Below are 24,127 nucleotides of genomic sequence, written 5' to 3'. Positions count from 1 at the left end.
AACCCCAGTGTGATGGGATTAGGTAGTAGGGTTTTTAGGGGATGATCAGGTCATGAAAGGAGCACCCTCATGAATGGGGTCAGTGCCCTTAGAAAAGACCCCCAAGAGCCTCCTTGGCCCTTCTGCCATGTGAGGACACAGCAAGAAGACAGCATCTGTGAACCAGGAAGTGGACCCTCACCAGACACTGAATCTGCTGGTACCTTGATCTTGAATTTCTCTGCCTCTAGAACTGTGAGAAAAAATTTTCTGTTGTTTACAAGCCACCTACTCTATGGTATTCTGTTACAGTAGCTCAAACGCACTAAGACAACTGCTGTGCTGTTCTGCCTCCCTTCAAGGCCCTATTTTTCTGCCTTTGCTTTGGAGTCTTTAGAGAGAGGTTTCCTTTGTAATGGTGAACACCAAATTTCCAAATACAGCTTATGTTTGCATTCAAAAATAGGGCCATTGTGTTTTTAGTGAGGAGACCTGGCTTTGCTGTAGCTCTGTTAAAATATCACTCGATTGAGATGTGTTTATCGCTTACTAACCGGTGCTTATCCAGTCAAGGTATTCCCCTGAGAAATTTTAGGAACGGCAGCAGAAGTCTTGCAACCTGGTACTAACCAGAGGTGCATCTACCATGTGACCCTGAGCAAGAATGCAGTGAACAGCTTCCCCTGAACCCCACCCTCGTGTCCTGGGAATCTGACAAAGAGCACACACTTTCCTCTTCTTCAAGGACTTTTAAAGTTTGATTCTTTGGATTCTCTGATGACTTACCATTTTGGGTTGTGGCAACTGCATACAAGAAAAGGAGCGTCAAAGGCTGAATTCTCCTTTATGTGCACATGTCACATGTATTGCACACTGACTCCCTCAGTCAGACTCTCCCTCCTCAAATTTAGCCTCATCTTCCTATATCACCAATCTGATGTGATATCATTCTAACCATTAGATTTCCAACGGGTTCAGAGAAGAATGAAAGAAAATATAGTACCTGTGGCAAATACTTCTTAAATAACAAGAGGCTGAATTCAAACCTTTTAAAAACATCTTAGCCAAAAAAAAAGTCTTATGTTAGCCTATCTCAGCTCTATGATTCTTACCACAAAGGTGCAACTCAAGAGTTTGCTCTCAACTACTCCAATTCCCTTCACCAGACCACTAAGGGAGCAGGGTGCAGTAAGAACGGGTACCTGAGCAGACTTTCCAGAAAGAAGAACCGAGGACGCTGGGGACCATCTTGAATTCTGGTGAAAACAAAGAATCTTTGGTATTCCATAATTCTTAAACTAGGCATCTTTCTCTTTGCCTCATATACAATTCTATAAATATGAATACAGATAGGGAATCAAAACTTATTGTGCCGTAGGCTAAGAAGCCCACTCTAGTTCAACCCAGTGTGTGTCATTTTAGCAAACATGCTTAGTCATCTTGCATGAAGGAGCTCCCAATCATCCACCCGTGGGTAAGTGTTTTGTAGTTACAATAGTTTCTAGAACTATAGTTTTAAGGCAAGACACATAGTAGACACTCAGTACTTACTGAATAACTGATACTATATGCATATTGTTTTATACTCCTCAAGGAGTCCCCACAAATATGTTTTTTTTTGCTTGTTTGTTTTTTGTTTTTTCTCTGACCGGTAAGGGGATTGCAACCCTCGGCACGGTGTGGTCTGCACCACACTCAGCCAGTGAGTGCACCGGCCATCTCTATATAGGTTCCAAACCTGTGGCCTCAGTGCTACCAGTGCTGCACTCTCCCGAGTGAGCCACGGGGCCGGCCCCACAAATATGTTTTTAACTATAGTTTCTGTGTAAGGATATGAGGTTGGGAGGAAAGGTTCATTCCATAGTATTATTGTCTCCATTATATTGGTGAGGACATTAACAAATGCAGAAGGTTAAGTGGAAAGGTAAAGAGGCAGCAATCCTGACTGCGGGCATATTGTTCTCCCCAGTCTTTATTACCTTGCTACACCATGATCTTTCCTTCGCTTGGAATATCCTCCATTTGTGAAATCATCTTTTAAGATTTGACCACAGTGTTATCTACCACTTTGAAGTCCCTTTGTTTAATACAAACTGATAAGTAATAGCACATTCCACATCATCTTCTAAGTGCTCATTTTCTTGTGTGTCTCTCTCCTGCCCTAGATTGTATGTTCTATGAGGACAGAAACCATTGGTCCCCAGTGTCTATATAGTGACAGGTACTTGTAAATTCTTGTTTAATGAATGTATAAACCTCCATCGTCCCTTCCTCTGAGCTCCTGCAAAAACTTTTGCTTTTAACATTCATTTAGCATTTAGAATATGTTAACCTGACCATAAAATGATGAGAAATAGCACATGCCTTATCTCCCTAAGACCATAAATATTCTGACTGAGAGGGCTTCATATCTCTGATTCCCTACTATGGTTTAGATGCTCAATGAAGTTAGTATCACTGAATAGTAATATCTTACTATGAAGATAATATCATAATCTTATACTGTTTAAAGAGACTTATTCTGGGACTGTATAATCCAATTCAGATGCAGGTTTTCAAGCTAAAAAAATATTTATATATGCATGGCAAGCCTCTCTGATTATACCACACACACACAAATGAAATAATAAGGGATCTTGAGAAAGTTCTACCAATGCTCATAAGATATTTAAAGATGAAGCAAGTAAGTTTTCATAATTGTGGATATAGAAATTGCTTCACACAATAATCAGAATGTTGCTTTTCTTCAATGTGACTTCCCAACACCTGCAGCCTTCTCATCTGCCATATCTCCCTGAGATGCACACAAAGTATTCATAAAGGGATTCAGATTTGTGGGACTAACACTGATATTAATGCAAGAAATATCAGTTCCCCCAGGTGTGTGTCAATGTAGAGAAGAGACCATAACTTTCTAGGATATTTTATGATACCAGCTGGTAGATCACAGACCTACCTAAACAAAAATCTGATGGGAGAAAGCAAACATGGTTACAATTATTCATACTCCTACTGTGGGAGTTTCATAAACAAAATAATAAATATTTTCATCTTGCAGTAAGATCAAGTTAAGTGATTTGCTGACATTCTCTTGAGGTTTAAGGCTTGTCTTTAATGTGAAATACAAATCATATTTCTTGTGGACACATTTTAATAATAAACTTAAAAGCATATGAGACAAAAATAATGAAAACATTGCAATGAAAACCAGACAAACTATCTCCCACTTCAAAAGGAGTAAATGAAGACTGCTCGTCAACACCCTGATGTAAACAACCTCAACACAAAATGCCACATATTGAAATCAGGTTTCATGGAAAGAGAGAATGAAAAAAAACCTATTACTTAAAAACTGGTAACTGACCATATGGAAATATACTCATCTAACCTCCAATCCCCCACTTGCATGACTTGTAGGACAGATTTGATTTGGGTTCAATTCAAGTTCCTTCCCACCTCTTTGGAAAATCTCATTGCCAAAAAAAAAGAAAAAAGAAAAAAAAACACACCAGGGTTAGTCCCTTTTTGCAAGGCTGCCCCAGTGATAAGATACTGGAGCACTCACTACTCTCAGAGGCATTCTGAGGGAGTCCTTGTTGTCTCTCACTTTGCTACTCTGGTCCTAAAGCCATGATAAAAATGTTACAACCAAGGGTCCCTGTGGAGCAGCTCACCTCTGGGTCCTGTAATGACAGGCCGGTGGTGCTGTGTGAATGCCGTTCCCAGGGAGGAGGTCTGCGAAGGGGAGGGGCTGCTGAAACCAGACTTCTCCGACTTCTTCAGTGTGGTTGGAGATGGCATTCCTGGCAAGAAGGATTGACCGATAAGTATACTTTAATTCACGGAACAACAGCTTGTTCAACCTACAAGATAACACTTAAAGAGCTTTTTTCTTTTTAAAGGAACGCACCTGTGAATGGAAAATTTGTTTTGAATTGCCTTGAATTCGTCATAAAAACAAACAGGTGACAGAATGGTCCCCTGATAAGTCAATCTATAATTGATTTCAACTTATTCTATCAAGTCACAGTTCATTTCTGGGTTATTAATCTTCTCTAATTATTCGGGGTTCAACTTTCCAGCGTTTTTAAAAAGATGTTACATGTGTCTGTGACCTCTGGGACCCTTAAAAAGGAGGCACATGAAGACCTCACATGCAATCATTTCAGCTTATTCTACTGTCAGCACCAAAGCACTTTCTCCACATTTGAAATAATTTAGCTATTTTAACATAAAAACACCCTCCACAATGGAAACTCAGTTGTTCATTCAATGAATTATTTATATTAGAAAAAAAGAAAAGATAAAAGTAAAAAGAACTTAAATGCCCTGTAATTGGAGGTTGGTTAAATAAATATGGTATAACCAATGCAAACAATGTTGTAAAAAAGTAATGACATGAAAAGACATTTCTCAAACAATGTTAATTGAAAAAAAAGCCAATTGCAGAATAGGATGTTATACTATGATGTCATTTAAAAAGGCATTTCCATGCACAGAGAAAGAACTGGAAGGAAATAAGCATAAACTATAACAGTAGTTCTCTCTGCGTGTTGGACTGGGTGATTTTCATTGCCTTCTTTTTGCTTACGTGTCTTTTCCATGATGAAAGCTTGCTCTTAAAAATAGCATTTTTACTATAGTGTCTAAGGTTTTTACAGCATTTCCAGCATAGGCAATGCTTTGGGAAGAAAATAATGGGAAAACAGTTCCTTGTAATTACTGGGTTTGTAATGTTCTCGGCAACCACACTGATACACAACTGGAGGAATCTATCAGTTTGGTAGGGTGCCGATTGAAACAATGAACATTTAGATATGAAAATAAAGGAAATGACTTCTCTCCATATCAGAGGAGAAATAAGGGCTCTCTTAAGTTTGCAGCACAAAATTGGTCCGCACGGATGTTAAAAGAATCAAATTTCATTTTCCTTATATGAAGTACCTCAAAAGGTTCATGGAAAGGTTTGTATTATCTTTTAATTCTGTTTTTCCATGAACTTTTTGCAGTACCTTCATACATGTCTACCTGTGATGCATTCTGCTTATGACCAGAGAATTATTTGGGTAAACTGGAAAAAAAAAAAAGGTAATAAAAATAATAGTGATATTAGCATGTAACAGTCACTGAGTAATTGCTAGGTACCATGCAATGTGCCATGTACTTTATGGGTATATATCTATCCAAACATTTAGTATGGCCTATATTTAAATATGTCCTCATTATTTCTAATCACAGATTTCCATAATGTGATTCTCCAACATGATCTTTGAGTGTGACTAGAGATTCTACAAGGATAGAAACCACATCTGCTTTGCCCCCTTCTATGTTCAAGATAACTATCAAAGGATTTGGAACACACCAAGTGATCCAAAAAGATATATTAACTTCTTGTACAGGTCTCAGCTTTATCTATGGCTTTACTAATAGATGTTTGGACACAGCAAAACTTAGGGGTTTGACCCCAAGAAAGAAACGAATTGCAAGTTGGTAAACACATTTGCATAGTCAGACATAAGTATAATATGGAGTAGTGTGTGATATCACACTAACTTGACAAATCTGGATCAGATCTTTTCTAGATCAATATCTATGTCATTTGAATTACAAAGTCACTAAGTCAAGTGACTTTAGTTATGTTTGTCTGCTTGCTGAATCAGTAACCAGTCACACCATACCAATGTTCTAACATAGTTAGGATGCATTGAGGTTTTGGATAAACATTCATCGCAAGTAACCTAACTTAAAGTATCATCATGTGGTTACATTAGAAAAGAGATTTCAAATAAAAAAATTAAAGTAAAGGAATAAAAAGTTACCAAAATGTAAACAAATCTCCCAAGTCATTCAAACTTCTTTTGTGAAAATCAATTTTTAGGTTGCCAGTCTACTGATTTAAATTCAGTCCAGTGCCTGAATTATGTGTCATAAAACAAAAATAGAATAGAAAATGAAAAACATCAAAACTTTGAAGATCATAGAATTTTTTTTTTCAGACAATGAAATCTGATATCTGAATTAACCTTATTAAGGAAAGCAAATGGTTAGACTCAGAAAAAGTTATTATTTCTTTGAAAAGGTCACATTTTTCAACCCATGCCATTCTATAAGTACCACACAAATGTTGATATAATTTAAATCCACTCTTCACCCTTTTAAAAGAGGAATTATAAGTAAAATTTAGGCGATAATCAGAATCAAGAATGATCAAGTTGGTAAACAAGTTCAAAAACAGCAAAATTCACGTCCTCTTTGAAAGGGTTAAAGAGGGAAGAAATATTGTCGGCACACAACAACAAGCCCAACTATGTATAATCTTCTAAATTTATCCCAGTCAAGTAATATGAACCCTAAGGCTGTCATGAATCTGAAAATTACTTAGTGTTTTCAACTTTTAAAGACTCATACTGAGCACATTTCCTTATTAAATACTTTAATGTTTTCTCTGCATGTATAATGTACGTTTTGGTTAATTTGCTTTGTATACTCAATTGACCAGATGAAATTTCAAAATGCTAGTAAACTGCTCTACGTTAAAAGCTAGAGAACATTAATCTTGGCTTTTATTTTTGAAATCAAATTTTGTTTCTATATGTTACTTTAAAAATAAACTTGTTAAAATTTTGTTTGCCAATTACCTATGCATAACTATCACACAATTACTATACAGATAACTGATTGACTTTCTCTTAATGAATGAAAACTTTAATTTCAATGCATTTTCTATAAAGTATCAGATTTTTAAGAAAAAACTATAAAGTAATGCTATCTTTTTCCTGGAGGAGACAAAATATTACTTCAAAGTTCAATACAAAAAAATTAAGAATTTTATAGAAGAAGCAGAAATCTAGCATAATTCCAGTGGGACTTTTCATTCTTTTGATTGGTACAAAAAACCCAACGGTAGTAAATAAAATAGATGATAAATTTCAAGAAGCACTTTGGCTTGTCATTGGTTTTCTAAACACCTGGACTTTCTGAATTTCTCTACACTTTGCCATTTTTCTAAGCTACCTGAGTCATTCCAAGTTGTGTTCAGCAGATAAAGGCAAACATACACGGAATTCTAGTCCTTCAGTGGCTCTGATCCCTGGCAGCACTTTAAAGAGTGAAGCCCAACAAGAAAACCTTGAAAACACAGGCCACAAACAGTATTCACAAAGGTTCCTTTAGATTCATCACTAAAATTTGTGGTAATCAGAATTCTAAGGCGGCTCCTGAGGTTCCTGGTGCCTGATGTACATTCTTTGCATATGCCCTTTCTGTCGTGTGTGGGTGGTACTTGCAAATATGACGGATGTCACTCTTGTGATTAGGTCTTGTTGGACTGCAAAGGTGAAGGGACTTTTGCGGATATAATTAAGGTCCGTAATCAGTTGATTTGGAGATAAGAAAAGGGATATTATTCTTGGTGGGCCTGACCTAATCAGGTGAGCCCTGTAAATGAGGAACTAAAAGCCAGCCAGATTCTCCTTCAGGTTTTGAAGACGTTAAGCTGCCATATTGTAAAAGGACCTATGTGAGGGCCACATGACAAGAAATTGCAGGGGCCTCTAGGAGCTGAGCAGGGCCCCTGGCTGACAGCCAGCTTTGAGAAAGCTGGGACCTTAGTCCTAAAGCCACAAGGAACTGAATGCTGATGAGTTTGCAAGAGGACACCAAGCTCCAGAAAGGAGTGCAGCCTGAACAAAAATTTGATTGCAGCCTCGTGAGACCCAAGCAGAGGAACCATCTAAGATGTGACCAGAGTCTTGATCCAAGGAAACTGTGAAAGAGTAAATATGTGCTGTTTCAAGTTGGTAAGTTTGTATTAATTTGGCATGCAGCAATAGAAAACTAACATGATATTCAAATACAAGACTATTGCCAATGCTAGAAATGTGTGTATTAAAGATGCCTACTGTACACTATTTACTATGTAGAACTTCAGAAGTTTCATCATATTTACCTAATTCATCGTAGGTTATGAGGTGTCCACTAGCCCACGCTCACTCAGAGAAAATGGTAAGACATCTTCTTAGAAAGGAAACTAGGAAGTGGTTATTTCCAAGGACATAAACACTTTTGAAAATTTCTATTTTTCCCTAATTCTTCCAAGAAACATCAATAACAGAATCAGATTGAATGATATTTTTAAAAAACTTAAAACCAACTCTTGGTATCTCCTGTAAGAAATAAAGGTTTGTTTTAGGTAACTTTTTGTTGTGACCTGATGTTACAGAAAGCAACAAGAAGAAATACGGGGAAAAATCATAATTGATTTCAACTGCCTCCCTTTCCCAAATCATGAGATTTACCAAACACTTTGACCAAGAATTCTGTGGTGACAATTGTGAAGGAAATCCTACAGAAATGACAAGAAAGGACAATGCCATTCTTTGCTTGAGGAAACTACTACTTCTTTGTTTTGGGGGGTTTTTTTTGGTAGCTGGGCAGTAAGGGGATCCGAACCCTTGACCTCGGTGTTATCAGCACCACACTCTCCCAAGTGAGCCACGGGCCAGCCCTCTCTGGTAAATTCTTCTAAGGATAACAGGACCTCATCTCATCTGCTGTAGGAATTTGGAAAACATAATCCAAATTGTCAGAGAAGATTTGACTGGTATGTTCCCCTTTCCTCAAAGTGTCAAAGTCAAGAAGAGAAAGTTTAGTTCCAAAAGGCTCATTTCACAAACTGAGAGAAACTCTGAAAACAAGCAACCTCTGCACTTTAGTGTTAAAATCCAGTATATAAGCAGGTTAGAGAGGATCCCAAAATGCTGTGAGTTTGGTTGTTCATGATTTTAGATATTCTCCTGTCCATTGTCACCATCCAATTCCCAACAGCCTATCTTTATAACTGTTATTACCAGAACAACTAAGATACCAAACATAAAGGCTACTGGAAGTATCATCCATCAAGTGGCCTCAAGAGAGCCGGGAGGCAGCCAAAGAGATCAAACCTCTGCATATAGAACATTTCCAAAAATCAGACTGAAAATAATAAAAACTACAAATTATGGAGTACCTATGACATACCATGCACTTACATATAACTCAAATCCTAACATTTTTATCTCAGGTAGGTATTATTATCCTAACTACCTATAACTTAATGTTGTAGGAATTAGCTATCAAGAGATGTTAAGCAACTTGCCCAAGATCAAACGGCCATTGAATGGTATTTCAGACCCAGGTCTCCCTGGTTCCAAAGCTTGTACATTTCATAAAACATCACACTCCCTTATGTAGTTTCCTTAGTATACTATAAAAAGTCTCCTATTTAAGTAATAAAGTATATTTATAGTTGAAGTTTCTAATTTGATTATTTAAAGAAAAAAATCAAAGAAAGGTTATATTAGCTATAAAAGAATATGCAAAAAATAAAAGCAACTCCGAAGTATACTAAGAATCATTTGCCTTACATATCAAAGCTTTTTTCTTGGCCTTAGTAGGAATCAGGATTTTATCAAACACACTGAATATATTATCAGTGATTCTAATACAGAAACTCCACGGAATAAAAATCACATAGACTTAGAAGAAAATAATGACCAAGAAATTAAGTTGTAAAGCAGAATATACTCATATACATTTAATATTTATAATAGGCCTTTTGCCTATTCAATGAGTTGCTTCTCCTATAAAGCCTCCTGCAACCTATGTTTTATCTGTACTTATAACCAGAAAGAATCAAAATTCTCCATTTAAGACTCATTGATATCTTTCAAGCATAGGCTATATGTTATAATGCAGTAATACCTCACTTAAACATAATTACACACAATTATTTAAAATTCAGTAAGGCTTGAAATCAAGGAAGGCTTCTGAGCAACTAAAGTCAGTGTCAAAATAGTTAGGCTACTAAGTTGAGGCATTTAACTCAACGGAAAGTAAGGTTTTAGAGAAACTAAGACAAGTGTTTCAAAGTTAAGGCTGTGATCAATTGAGTTGAATGCTATTGAGAGGTCAAGTGTAACGAGGATGGAAAGGGTCCCCTGGATTTGGCAACATAGATGCTTTTGATAACACTATGAAAAAAGAGCTCCAGGAGAGTGAGGTACATGGAAGACAGAACAGAATGGTTTACAAGCTCAGTGGGAAGTGAAGAAGCAGGGAAAACAGGTGTGGCTAACGTTCATGAAATTTTTCTACAGGGGACAGCAGAGAAATAGAGTAGTAGCTACAGGCAGGTGGAGGGAGCCAGGGAGAGCTTTCTGAAGAAGGCAGAGAGTCAGGCACGCTGGTCTGCTGATGGGCACGGTCCAGCAGATGGCAGAAAGCCACGGCTCAAAGCAAAGAGGATGACTGAGAGAGAGAAGTCCTTAAGAAGATGAGAGGCTAACAATTAGTAAGTGGCGGAGCCAGATTTGAATCCAGGGGGACAATGCTCTTGCTCCTGTTGGTGTATCAAGAAGCCTATTTCTTGCGGGGAGGAAAAAAAAAAAGATTTATTTATCTTATTCATACAAACCTATCATGAGCTGGTTTAAATTTGAGTTTATTAATGATACTTAAATATTTTTTTTTCTTGCAAACATTTCAAGCCTAAATGGTGCTCATTGCTACTGGGACTGTTCTCTTTACATTTGGGCATTCAGAAGATTCCCCTAAATCTCCAGGTCTAAGTGTGGGGAACAGATAGCTCAGTCATATGTGTCAGATAAATGGTGTCAGCATAAATTTCAGTGACATTACTTAAGCCCAGGATGAAAGCTGAGTACCAGTCCCATATTTTGCAAGTCATCCACCACCAGCAGATTTATGTTCACACCCATCTCTTCCAGATGCAGAACTATACTGCACTCTAGCAATCCCCCCATGTACAAGAACAGGAACTTTCCAGAACCATTTCAGCTATACCTTGCGATTTGATCATCTCTAATCATGATGCTAGATAAAGGCTGTGATTGGACAGATTAATCTCACAGTTGAGGGATCTTTCTGTTCTTACAAACACATGCTGTGTAACATGATGAGGGAGTTGAAGATATTGCAATTTTCTTAGATTTGTGTCCCAATGATAAAATCTATTAGGGCTCACTCTACTGTAATTTATCATGATTAACACATTCAACAATAAAAAAAGGTAAAACATTCAGACTACTTTGACTTTTAGCCTTTTTCAGTGAATAAAAATATTTTAAAATCATTTTTATGATGGAGAGAATAAAATCAACTTTATATAGCTTCTGAGGTTTATCCTTCTGACTCTATATGCAATCATTTTAAATGAGCTAAAAGGACCCCCAAAAGAATTAACACCTCATAAAGAATTTCAGGTCATTTAAAAGCCTTGGTGACACAAGCGATTTTTTTCAATTTTTAAAAAATGTAAGTATAGAGTAAAAATTATACGGATTATCCAGGGGAAAAGAAACGATGAGTTCTCTAATGCATTCCAAATGTTCATTTGTGGTGAAAATTTATAACCAGAGAGAGTAAAGAATAGACACAAGGAAAATGTCATATAAAAAATCTGGTTTCTGGGCTAACAGTAAAGTCTTTTGACTCTTTAGGGGATTTCCTCTTTCAAGGTAAACACAGATACCCCCCAGTGACAGGACTAAAATTAAAAAATTGTTTTATGTTCCATATACTTACAAGAGGTTGGAGATTCCCTACCCATCTCATCTGCCCCCTAGCCATTCTAGCCCCTATCTGTTAAGAGAAGGATTGATTTTAGCTAAATATAGCAATCATACACATTCAGAGAAGGATTGAGGATAAAGAAGAAATTTCTGAGAAAACCAAATTAGTTTCTTTGCATTAAAAAATAAACAGAATAATATAGCACAATGTTCTATTCATTCTGCTTAGATATCCAGCTGAAAAGTTAAAAACTCAATCATACATATGTTTGGTTTATATCTGCCCTTCCAATATGGTAGCTAGTAGCCACACGTGGCTACTTAAATTCAAATTAATTAAAATTAAATTAACTTAAAAATTCAGTTACTCAACATAGCCACATTTCAAGTGCTCGATAGCCATATATGGCCAATGGTTACATTATCATACAGTGTACATACAGAACACTTCCACCATTACAAAAAATTCTATTGGACAGCTCTGGTCTATATGATACCAAGTAATTTTTTTACTTTTTTGGTCCTACTGTACAAAAGAGATTAAACCTTACTTTTGTATTTTTTCAGCATGTTTAGTCCTTTCTTAAGTTCCAAAAGCAAAACATATGCACAATACAAACAGAGGATTGTATAAAGGGGAAAAAAAAGAAAGCCTTTTTTCTCTCCACCTCCAACAAGCTCAAGATTGGTAAACACCCACATAGATACCTGGCATATAACATTAGCCTCAATGATGTGAACTTAAGTGTTTATTAAAATACTTCTGTCAGTTAAAACATGATCAAAGGCTTGGGGTTTAAGGGTCAGCCTGGTAAAATTTAATTTGAAAGAGATGTGTTATCTGTGACGTTCCATGTTTGGGATATGCCTGCACTGGGGTTCTATTAGTCTCAATGTTCCTTGGATACAAGCAGAGCACCCATCACTTTATTTAAAGTAAAAGTTTGAAACTGACTGAAACATTTCATAGGGGGAAAGGTGTATTTCATAGGGGGAAAGGTGTATAATTTTAGGCCTCTTCAACTTGCTTGAACTGTGAAATCAAGTAATAAACACTAGAAAAGGTTCTGTCAGCTAGAATGTAGGCTTAGTATAAGTCAGCATTTTCCTGCTAAACCTTATTATGGAAAAGCATTTGATTTTTCATTTCTGCACTCTGTTCATCCCTACAAATAAACTGCTTTGACCTCCACCTGTTACTTAGTGAAATCTGCCTGCCATCCTTCAATAACCCCATTCTTTGCCTTCAAAAGCCTTTGAGTTGCTCAGAAAGTAGGAAGATAGAGTTGTGCAATGAACTGAGCTGATATCACTTTATAACTATTCAGTAGTTCATAGTTCAATCTAGAAGCTACAGAGCAAAAGAAAATGGGTTTTTAGAAAAGGCAGTGCCTGTGGATGCTGGAAGAGGGCAACATATTTCATCATTTTAACATGAAATTTTTCATGGAAAAACGTTCTCTTTCGAGTTCTTATTTAATGCAGAAAATTTCTAGCCTGTTCCTTCTCTCTCTAAAAGAGTGTGCCTTCATTTTAGACAGATGAGCCAAAGGGTCATTTCAAAGCTTAAAAATACTTCAAGTTAAGTCATTTAAGTATGTTCATTATACTGGTATTTGGGCAAAACAAAATGAGCCACTAACCTCAAATTCAGCTTCATGAATGCAAAAGGACCACCCTATTATTAAGTAGTATTAAAACAAACAAAACAATAAAAGAAATAACTATAGTTATATAAATCATATAACTACATTAATCATTTTCTGAAGCACAGTATCTGACAAAATAGTTTGCTTTTTTTAAAACAGCAATAACAGATCAGAAAAAAGTATTCCGTGTAGTTTCAATACCGATGATTAATGCTACATTCAACAGAAGAGATGATGTCTAATTATGTTAAATACTTATCTGAGAAGGATTAGCATGATGCTTCTGCTCACTGTCATTCTTTGTGACAACGTAATGATAGATCCATTTACTTATGAGTGCAATTATTAAAAATCGCACTGTTTTCTTAACTGTCTTCATATCTTGGAAATATTTTATTAAAAATTACTTATCTGACACGAAGGGTAAATGCCTGGCAGAGTTTTGCATATCAATTAAGTAAATGAGTTAGCTCCATTCAGTCAGTCTTCATTGAGTGACTTAAGTTTGGTGAAACTTGAGCACCATAATGCTTTTTATATTGGAGTTAATGATTCACCCTTTTTTCTCCTTATTTGTCTAAATCCTAAAGTTTGGTTTTCACTGAAACTAAAAACTGCTCATGGCCGACATTTTCTCTGGAGTCATGATTTAACACTTCTTCATCACATTCACACCTTTTTTTGGAACCCAACACAAGGATCCAATTTTACACAGATGACTCCCCACAGGCCAATCAGAACGAGTTGCGAGCTATATACCATCTTTTGAGGCTTTTTCTACTCATGCAGTGAACTTTATCCAGCCCCTGTGAGGAAAAGGTCTTTATACAAGACAAAAACAAGAAAGCAAACCACATTGGGCACTACAATTAGGCCAGCTACCCCCAGACTGTTTCCATATGTGTCTAAATAGACAAAACTAGGTTCCTTTCAGCTGTTTTCCTTTCACTTACTCCCAAATGACAGTTGCCACCAATCCTGCCCTTGAATGTGAAAGACAACCAAATATGGGTACTGAATGTAAGTTACTTAACTGGATCACTCTCACAAGGGAGAGTTTATCCATGTCTCTGGCTTTAGTCAACTTGAGACAACTACTAAGTTGGACAAGTGGCAGATAATGACATTTATAATAAATTATATCTCTGTAATTCTCCAAATGTGTGGCTACGACAAAAATGTATGTGACCCAATATAATGACTGTGTTACAAAGATCTTTTTTTAAAACTACAGGCATGTTAAGGCTTCAACGTTGATGGACAAACTCATAAAAATATCAAATACATCAAAAGGAGAAAAATTACTAGTTATGTCGTTTGAGGATAAGATTTCTGAAGAGAAAAAAAAATCACCCACTGGAAGTAAGAACTCTTAAAATTAGAAGCAGGTGTCACCACCATGAAGTGATAAATATCAAAGAACAACTGGCCCTGAAAAGCATTCTACTTTTAATCCTTACATGTGTATTTTGACATTAGAACATGAAGTGCTGCTTACATAAGTCCCTAAAGAGTGTTAAAACATGAGAGATGTGGCACAGTCATTCTGATAAACCCTCTCTTCAGCTGGGTTCATGAAATGACTACAAGGCAGATGGTAAATTTTAACTGGCATTAAGTCGTGAGTAATCACGATATCTTGAAAGCTAATCATAGTTAAGTGATTTCTGGGTTGGTGTAGCTATCATGGCAGAATAATCTAGTAATACAGAGGACACTTCCGATTAGAAATAGATATTGGGTTGCCATTCCTTGAATCACTTATGATTTGAACACATCTCAAGCCATGCAAATGAAAACCTCATACCACCTCTCATTGGTGAAACATCCCCAGAAATTGGAACGTCTCTTCAAAATGAAGTAAAGATGCTTGGATGACATTAAAACATGGAAGTACGGGAATATTATCTGAATGAATACCAGACATTCACAGCTGTCTGTGAGGCCAGTTCTTCACAGAAGGCTGAAGGCTCTGGACCACAGGCAGAACTGCTCACTCCAAACAGACCACAGAGTCAAGAACCAAGATAACCCTGTATTTAAAACTCCAAAGGTTTCAGAGGGGTTTTCAGTTAAGAAAGGGAAGTCAGTAATCATTTACTCTGAAGATGCAAGCCAATTAACTATATTTAATGGGTTTAGTCATTTTACTTCAGTTTAATTTTTCATCAAGTTTAAGAGATGCTTCAAAATAAAGTGACTTTTTGATTCGTGAAATTTTCTACCATTTGAGACACATACTTTATGATTCAGTGCTGGAGAGAACCCTTTCCATTTTAGTACTTTTTGTGTTGTTCAGGAATCCATCAGGAAACAGTCCCTGATTTACTATGTTGATGTGAGCGTTTCTCGTAATCTTCTAGGATGTAATTCACCCAGCATCTTGAAATGGGTGCCATATCTCTGATTAATTGATGAGTTTATGATGTATCTGAAATCCTTGGATGGATAGAATTGGATAAATAGGTATTATTGTAATCCTCTGCCGAGCAAGAAAGCAATTGGGATGTACACAGCTGCATCAGAAACTACTGCATAGCACAGGCAGAAAAGCTACTGACTCCTGCAGTCTGCACGGGGCTGAGGGCTTCTTTCTTCCCTCTCTCCTCTATTCCTCATATAAAAGCCTCTTATTCTAGAGCATTAAAAAAAACTACTTTATTAAGGTCACTGATGGTCAAAAAAGACAGAACTTCATTTCCACATAAACTTATGGTGTTATACTTGAGTAACATTTAAATACAAGGGTACTTCAAAAAATTCATGGAAAGATTTGTATTATCTTTTAATTCTACTTTTCCATGAACTTTTTGAAGTACCCTCATAGAAACATCAGTTTGTAAGAAAAATATAAAAACATATGAGAAGGGGAATAAGTCTGCAAATACTATTATCAGTGATCTATATCACTTTTTTTTTTTACAAATTAAACGAATGTATATATACATACACACACGTGTGTGTGTGTGTGTGTGTGTGTGTGTACAGCTAAGAACAATGAATGGCCCAAAGTAAGTGCCCAATAAACATTAGCTCTTCCTATTGCTAATAAAACACTTATATATTTAAAATTTCAGCAGCAGTAATAAAATACAAGCAAATATATATTGTTAATCAAATTGTGGTACTAGATGAGTCTGAACTATCTACATTTTGTTCATAGAATAGAATAGAGGAAGTAAGATCATTAAAGAAGGATTTTTTTCTCTTTATATCAGAGGTTAAAATTACTTTCCTTTTGAGTTCTACAAATATTTAATAAAGTTTATTAGGTACAAGAAAACACCACAGCAAACTCTCAGGTGACTTTGATCTATCTACCAATCTATCTTATCTTTTGTTTCTCCTTTCCCAACTATAATTTCTGGTTACTTCACCCTTTGGTGAATTTAATTTCTATTCAAAATAATTTTGTTTCCTCTAGCAAATATTTGCCTAAATTCTGCTCAATCTATTACCCACAAGTCAGAAAACTGTCTGTTTCAGGCAGGTGAGATTTGGGTCCATGGGTGCAGAATGATATATCTTTTGCTGGGTCAGGATGACACTGTGTTTCTCTTGCACTTCCTGAGGATGTCCTAGCACATTAACTCTCTACATGCGTCTTAGAGATGAAGAAAGATTTGACTCTGATCTTATGAAGGGAAGGAAACAGGGCCCAGCATTCACTGCTGCCCTTTTAATAATAAAATGGCCAATGCACCAGCTCTTTCAAACAGGTGTGGTGGAGGATTGTGGCCTAAGCCAATGAGTAAACTCCTAACCTATATGATGCTTATCATACTCTGTCTTATATTACAGCCACTGGGTACTTGTTTAACCTGTTACCCTTTCTTCCTTCCTTCACTGGGCTGAAGGTCTTTGAGGGTAAATTCTGTCTTACTATTTTTATATGTCCTCTATCACCTTGCTCAGTGCTTTGCACATAACAGACACAGACGTGTACAATACATTTTCAATTAAATTTCTTAGTATCTTAAACTCATATAGCACTTTAGAGTTTGCAAAGTATTTACCAAAAAAAAAAAATATGATATTTCTCTAAAGCTTTATGATTTATTAAGTATACTTTGCATATATTAGAAATACTCTAGTGGGGAAGGGAAGAGGGAGAGCGATAGGGAGGGGTTGGTTAACAAATACAAGTTTACAGCTAGATAGGAAGAATAAGTTCTAGTGTTCCATAGTAGTGCTAGGTGATTACCATTAACAATAACTTGTGGTATATTTTCAAATAGCTAGAAGAGAGGAGTTTCAAATGTTCTTAACACAAAAAAAGGTGACGTTTGTGATGATGAATATGATAATTACCCTGATTTAATACTTATGCATCCTATATATGTATCTAAATATCACTCTGTACCCCATAAACATGTGTCAATTAAAACAGGGCCATAAGAAAAGATTCTGAAAAAAAATACTCTAAGTATAGTTCCATGCACAGTACTTTGTACATAGCTGGTGCTTAATAAATGATAGCTCTTATTTTTGTCATCTCATTTGATCTTTACAAAGCTATCAGTTAGGGAGGCAGGGCTGTTTTATTGCCCCTAATATTTACATATGAGGAAGTGAAAATTCAGAGAAGTAGTTTGCAAAAGCCCCAGGCTTGCTCATGACAGAATACCAGCATTGTAGATTTTCTTTATTCTTAATTTGTACTTTTTCCTCTTTATAATATATTTTATTTCTCTCTTTTTTTCTCCCTCCCTAGCAAGCCTATGAATATTGTTGTGGTTGGATGAAATTTGCTTTAAAGTTCTTTCTTACAACATGCTAACTCTGAGCTACAAAATGAGCTAGCACTTTTCCTACTTAAGCCACTGGGGCTGTGCTGAGGACAATGACAGAAACAGGGCAGGGAGGAAGATTTTACATACAGGTTCCAGGACCCCCACAGATACCAAAATCTATAGATGCTCAAGTCCCTGATATAAAATGGCAGAGTATTTACATATAACCTATGCACATCCTCCCCTATATCCTTTAAAAATCATCTCTAGAATACTTAGAATATCTAATATAATGTAAATGTTATATTAATAGTTGTTATACTGTATTGGTTTTTAATTGCATTATTTTTTATTGTTGCATTGTTATTTTTCATTTTTTTTAAAAAATATATTTTGATTCGTGGTTGATTAAATCTGTGGAACCCACAGACACGGAAGACTGACTGTAAACCTAATGCATAAGCAACATCTCTTCTTTCCCTCTAGAATATTTACACAGCTTTATTTTCAAACATAAAATTAAAAATTTGGAGATTTGGGTAATTTATTTATTCAGACAAGATCAGCTGAAATGCAGCATCTGTTTTCCTGTGAGCTTCTGTACTCACAAAATTGTGCATCTGGGTTCTCTGATGCAAGTGGAGCTACACTCAGTCATTAACCAATGTATGCAGCACTCTGTTTCCTGAGCACTTCGTCCTAATCAAAGGACAAGATAAGACAAGTGCATCTCCATCTTATTATTTATTTATTTATTCAACAAACATTGATTGAATGGCTACCATGTTGCTAGGTACTATAGCAGGCTTCGAGAATTAAAAACAGCAATTTTTCTGACCACGCTTTATCATATAGTTTATATCACACAGACACACCAAGTATATATGTGCATATGTGAGAAGAGTATTTCTTTTCTTCTTATACTTAACCATTTAGACTCCAATTACAAGAAGTTGTTTTAGGCCCTTTTCTGGTATTAAATAGCCTTGATAAAGAAGGTGAGGACATTTTGGAAGGGTGGTTGGAGTGCTCATTTTGTAATACAGCTTTCCTGTCATAACCTTCATTTAGGTGAACTTTCTCTGATAAAGAAGGGTCACTAAAGAACAAACCCCTTGTTATTATACCGATGCCCTCTGGTAAACTACTCTCTAATGAGCAGGTGCCAATATGAAAGAGATAATGGCAGAGAATGTTGTCACAGAATGATGCTTCCCACTGCTCCATAAATGCAGGAGAAAAGCCGAGACACTGATCCTACAGCAATGTTCTGTAACAGTGACTATTCCTATTACAGCAGGAGATAGTGGGAGATTTCATCATTTGCCCTATTATAAGCTAGTGCAGCAGAGTGTCCATGATCAAATTTATTGTCATCATCCGCTGCCTTTTTATTGGCACTAATAATGGTCCTCCTATGTGTCTCAGCTAGAAGTATAAGTTGGTAAACTTCCTCCACTCTTATAATTGATGAATGGCTTTGGCAGTCAAATTAGGACCAACAGAGTTAGGAATCCAAGTGAACCTAATATGCAATATTTAAAATTACCATGAACTAACACAAGTCTGCAAAATCCAACTGTGCTTCTGGTAGTTGTGACACGGAACTGTAGTTCTAAATGTCCTGAGTTGCTGTTTGACCAGATATTCACCCAATATTCTTTGACAGATACCCTTAAACAATTTTTCTAAAATGTATTTCTTTGATGTGATAGGAATAGAGGGCATGCTATTAAAGTACTTAATTTTGACCTTCAAAAGTGAGAACAACTTAATCTTCAGGAAGGAGTTTATCTCTGAAAGAAGTTTGTCTCTGAAAGTATTTAAGAAAATAGCTACAGCTAAATTTACTACTTATCAAATTTGACTTTAAAACTTTCACTGAACTGTTCGGAACTTCCAACATCTTGGCTGATGTAATCATGTCTGCTGATAGTTTTACAATCCCAATATAATTGAAGGCATGTTAGTATTTTTATATTTTTCTACAGGAGAAAATTTAAGTAGCCTCCTACACCTGTATTCAAACACAATATGAAATTTCACTGAAAAGTACTATAACTTCATGTGTTTTCACAATAAGAAACAATGAGCTTTACTTCCCGTCTGCTGAAACTGACTGACATGTATGTGCTCAATGCAGGTGTGGCCTCAAATGCTGGAAGCAGTGCAACCCAGTGGTCCGTGAAACCCACTGGATTCTTGGTATGTGTCCTCAATTCTGAGAACACAAAGAACCTGAGAAAGGTTCACAGAACCGCCAAAGAGCTGAAGAAATATATATATGAAGAAAACTTAAATCTGTATATAGTCACGATTGAAAGGCTAACAGACATCAATCTCACTTTCAAGTAAGTGAATATTTCTCATTTAGGTTCTAATCTAACCCCAGTTTAATTGCCACCTTTAAAGCAAATTATCTCTAATCCTCTAGTCAGATTTAACAGCTCTCTTCTTGTATTCCTACAACATTTAACCCTGTCTGCTTTCAACTACCATAGGCTGGGTAAGGTCTGTTTACCTCAATAATCCTAATGATATTTCATAAGACTGGAGAACATTAACTTTTAGAAAGGACTTTGGCCTTCCTTACCTCATTTGGTTGTCGTAAGTTTGTGTCACAGATAGGAAGAAATTACCAGTAGTCACTGACACCTGAGGAAATTCAGAGGTTTGCCTTTGGAAACAGGGTCTTGGTGGAGTCATCCTTCTATCTACTCTACTACACTGCATACAGTCAGCACTGAATATTCAATGACTTGGCTTGATTTGAATTATAATCATTAGATGACCAGCTATTCTTCTTTATTCAGTAAGCACTTAAACTGGAGGAATATGAGAGAGAGAGATGAGAGAATTTTCTTTCTTGTAGTGAGCTATCTGGAATCACCTAGAGTATGTTCTTCTCTGATCTGTTTTGAAACAGGTTAGATTTCTATCCATTTAGAATAGTTTTAAAGACACTCCTACTTAACTTAGGGAGAAAGGTTGGGTAGCACAACATTTAAGGTTAAGGTGGCTTTCTCACCAGTATTGAGTGGTGAGAGCCACCTAAAAGAACAAAGGGGTAGCCTAAATCAGTACTTTTCAAAACCTAACGTGTATGAGCATCACTTGGCGATCTTGTTAAAATTCTTTCCATCTGGTGGGGCCTGAGATTCTATATTTCTAATAAGCTCCCAGGTGATGCCGTGTTGCAGGTCCTCAGACCACACTTCGAGTAGCAAGGGCCTAATGTGTTTCATATGAGTGCTCCCTACACTTGCATAACAGAAAGTTTGATAGGGAAATGTGAAAATTTTCAGACATAGGTAAATCACAGAGGTTATCTAAACTACATAAAATGTTCTACAAAGCATTTGCTATTGGGATTCATGAAATAGAACTCATAAAGAATTATCTTTTAAAAATTATATAAAAAATCAAGAATTATCTTTTTTTAAAAAGGTTTGATTCACCTAAAGGAACACTCTTCAAGGTGAGGGATACTTGTAATAAAGTTTGATACTTGTCAGTGGGGTCTGTGGCTGAGCTCTACCAACCACTTTGCTTGCTACTTGCTAATAATTGCATCTGACTGAACCCCTGCAGATTGAAAATATAGTAAACACCAATTCTGAGGATTATTGGTAGGAAATTCTGCTTTCAAATTAATGAGAGCACCCAAAATTCTCTGCTTTATGGCCTCATTTATTGAATCAATTAATATTTATTAAGTACCTATTATGTGCTGGGCACTTATGGATGCTAGGGCTACAGCAGTAGAAAAGACAGACCGAGTCCCACTGTTCATGGAATATATATTCTAGAGGGAGAAAACAGATAACAACAGTAGACAGAAGTATGAAAAAGGAAGGCAGGGTTATGAATGAGAGGGCAATGGAGGGAGAGTCAGCAGCTATTTTAGATCACTGAGGCCTCTCTGATAAAGTATTATTTGAACAAAGACCCGAATGCTGAGGATTATTTGATTTTACGGGTGAAAATGACAGACTCTGTCAACAGTTAATCTCTTTGTTATATATTGTAAACTATGTTTATTTATTTATTTTGCAGCTGGCTGGTACAGGGATCGGAACCCTTGACCCTGGTGGTGTAACACCACGCTCTAACCAGCTGAGCTAACTGGCCAGCCCTGAACTATGTACATTTAATAACCCATTTCTTCTCTGGTGTAGGTTGTGAGACAAGGGTTTGGGATAAAGAAAATGGGAGATTTTTGGGGGTCTTTCTGATAAGTTAAAAACACAATAATAAAAAACAATAAATAATTTAAGTATAAGTCTAGGACATGAGTTCAGCACATTTTATGCAAACATAAACACGTATGGTAAAAGAGGTTATTGAGTATAAAAGATAAAACATACTCCAAAATCAGATTTGGTTTGAAATATGGATTCCAGATCCATAGATTTACTATCTGTGTGGGCTTGGGAAAGTCACTTCACCTTTTATGATTCTCAATTTTCATCTCTATAGAGGCAAGATCATTACATCTTGCATATTTTAAAGGAGGTTAATGAAAAAACACAAGGTTCACAGTAGACACTCAATTGTAACTAGAATTTTTACCATACATATAAAAACACCAAGCACAGTGTCTGACCCAATGCAGGTGCCTGCCTGCTGTTTCCTTCCTCTGTATTTGCATTATCAGTTTCTCTGCAAGTTTTCATTTGTACAGATAAACAAGACTTGATGGTATGTGCATTTTTGCTTGATAGGATTTCATAGGACTCATTTCATCAGTGCATGATTAGCTTCAAAGCTTCAAATCTAACCCGGTTTTGAGATAAGTGGGTAACAAAACTAAGTGGAGAGAACAAACGCAGCATTGTAAGAGAAGTAAAAGTCAGCCTGAGGTTGTCCAATGTTTTTAAACTAACATCATCTTTAATCTCCTATGCCCTTCTTCCCAGATAATAAGAGCTGTGCACTAAAAGTGCTGAGATAAACTAATGGGGAACAGGATACTACAAAAGACATTTGAAAGAGCCCATGCAATTTACTGCTTGTCTGGTTTGTTTTACTTTCCAAAGTCTTCCTGTTGCTCAAGGAAATTTGTCTCTTCTGGCAACCTTCAGGCCTCTTTTGGCCAGGGAATCCTGAAAAAGCATTTGAGGGCAGGTAAACAGATGCACAGCTCTCTGAGTGAGGAGCAAGTACAGGCCCTGCTTCCTGTGTCACATCTGAGGCATAAACAAAGTATCCTTAGTACTTGTTTGAAAGAATTATCCCAAATGTAGTCAACCAAAAAGCTTCTGGTGCATTCAGATATACATAACTCCCAACATATTTCTGAAGGTAATTTACATGAGTGAACCACTAAAAGCCTCCTACCCAATTAACTGTACCCCTGGGGAAAAGCTATGCAGGCCCAGAGAAGTGTGGGAACAACATAAAGGTGTTCTCTGTGCCAAAAAGGGGATTGGGCTTGATGGAAAATCCCCAAAAAGGACCATCTGGCAGCATAAATTATCCATTTAAAATGGCTGGTGTGAGTTAATGACACTAAAGTCACCATGAACATGTGCAACATCCTTCAGTTGAGTTTTAATGTCCCCTCAGGCCCTGTTTCAATTATGACCTTCTATGCTGAATATGGCCAAATGTAAATTTATCCACTGTCCTCCCCCACAACCCACAAACATATACCATGAAAGTGCATCTTTCTATAAGGAAATGGGGATGGAGAATGGACAATCAGTCCAGGAATGCAATTGTGGGGGATTCTTTAAGAAGAGAGAGAGAGAGAGAGAGAGAGAGAGAGAGAGAGAGTGTGTGTGTGTGTGTGTGTGTGTGTGTGTGTGTGTGTGTGTGTGTATTTCCCGAGTGTGTGTGTGTGTGTGTGTATTTCTCCCTGAAAAGGATTCAACCATTAAACTTTAGTTATTTAATGACTGCAAAGGATATAAGTATTCACATGTTCAAATTTATGATCATTTGAATCATAAAGTACAGATAGGAATAGGAGTTACACAGAATAAACGAGTCACTAGGTCAAAGTACTCTATATTCAACCAGCACCCACTGCCCTCAAATACACCCAGCAGACGGCTACATAAGGAACTAGGGAACAGTCTTATGGTGGTGGAACTTCATGCACATCAACATAATAAAGCAGCTTCGATATGCATAAAAATGTATCAATATAATACTCAAGCACAAATGTACCAAACCTACATATTTGGTTCTG

At 36.6% G+C, this 24,127-nt stretch overlaps 1 protein-coding gene across 5 annotated transcripts in view; it reads right to left on the bottom strand.

Moving 5' to 3' along the window:
- The window catches only part of NFIA (nuclear factor I A), a 357,970-nt gene that overhangs the window by 70,679 nt on the left and 263,164 nt on the right, over positions 1-24,127 (bottom strand). For 3 of the 5 annotated variants that reach the window (XM_063107177.1, XM_063107178.1, XM_063107176.1), the window contains exons 7-8: positions 3,654-3,782; positions 1,182-1,235 (exon numbers count right to left, since the gene is read on the bottom strand). In XM_063107177.1, coding sequence (XP_062963247.1) covers positions 1,182-1,235; positions 3,654-3,782 — 183 coding nt within the window. The remainder of the gene's footprint in view (positions 1-1,181; positions 1,236-3,653; positions 3,783-24,127) is intronic. The other 2 variants (XM_063107180.1, XM_063107179.1) reach the window with 1 other exon arrangement.

This window comes from Cynocephalus volans, chromosome 8, assembly GCF_027409185.1.
Source record: "Cynocephalus volans isolate mCynVol1 chromosome 8, mCynVol1.pri, whole genome shotgun sequence".
NCBI lineage: Eukaryota > Metazoa > Chordata > Mammalia > Dermoptera > Cynocephalidae > Cynocephalus > Cynocephalus volans.
The sequence above is the reverse complement of the archived record's forward strand: the minus strand, read 5'-3'. Positions and strand labels throughout refer to the sequence as shown.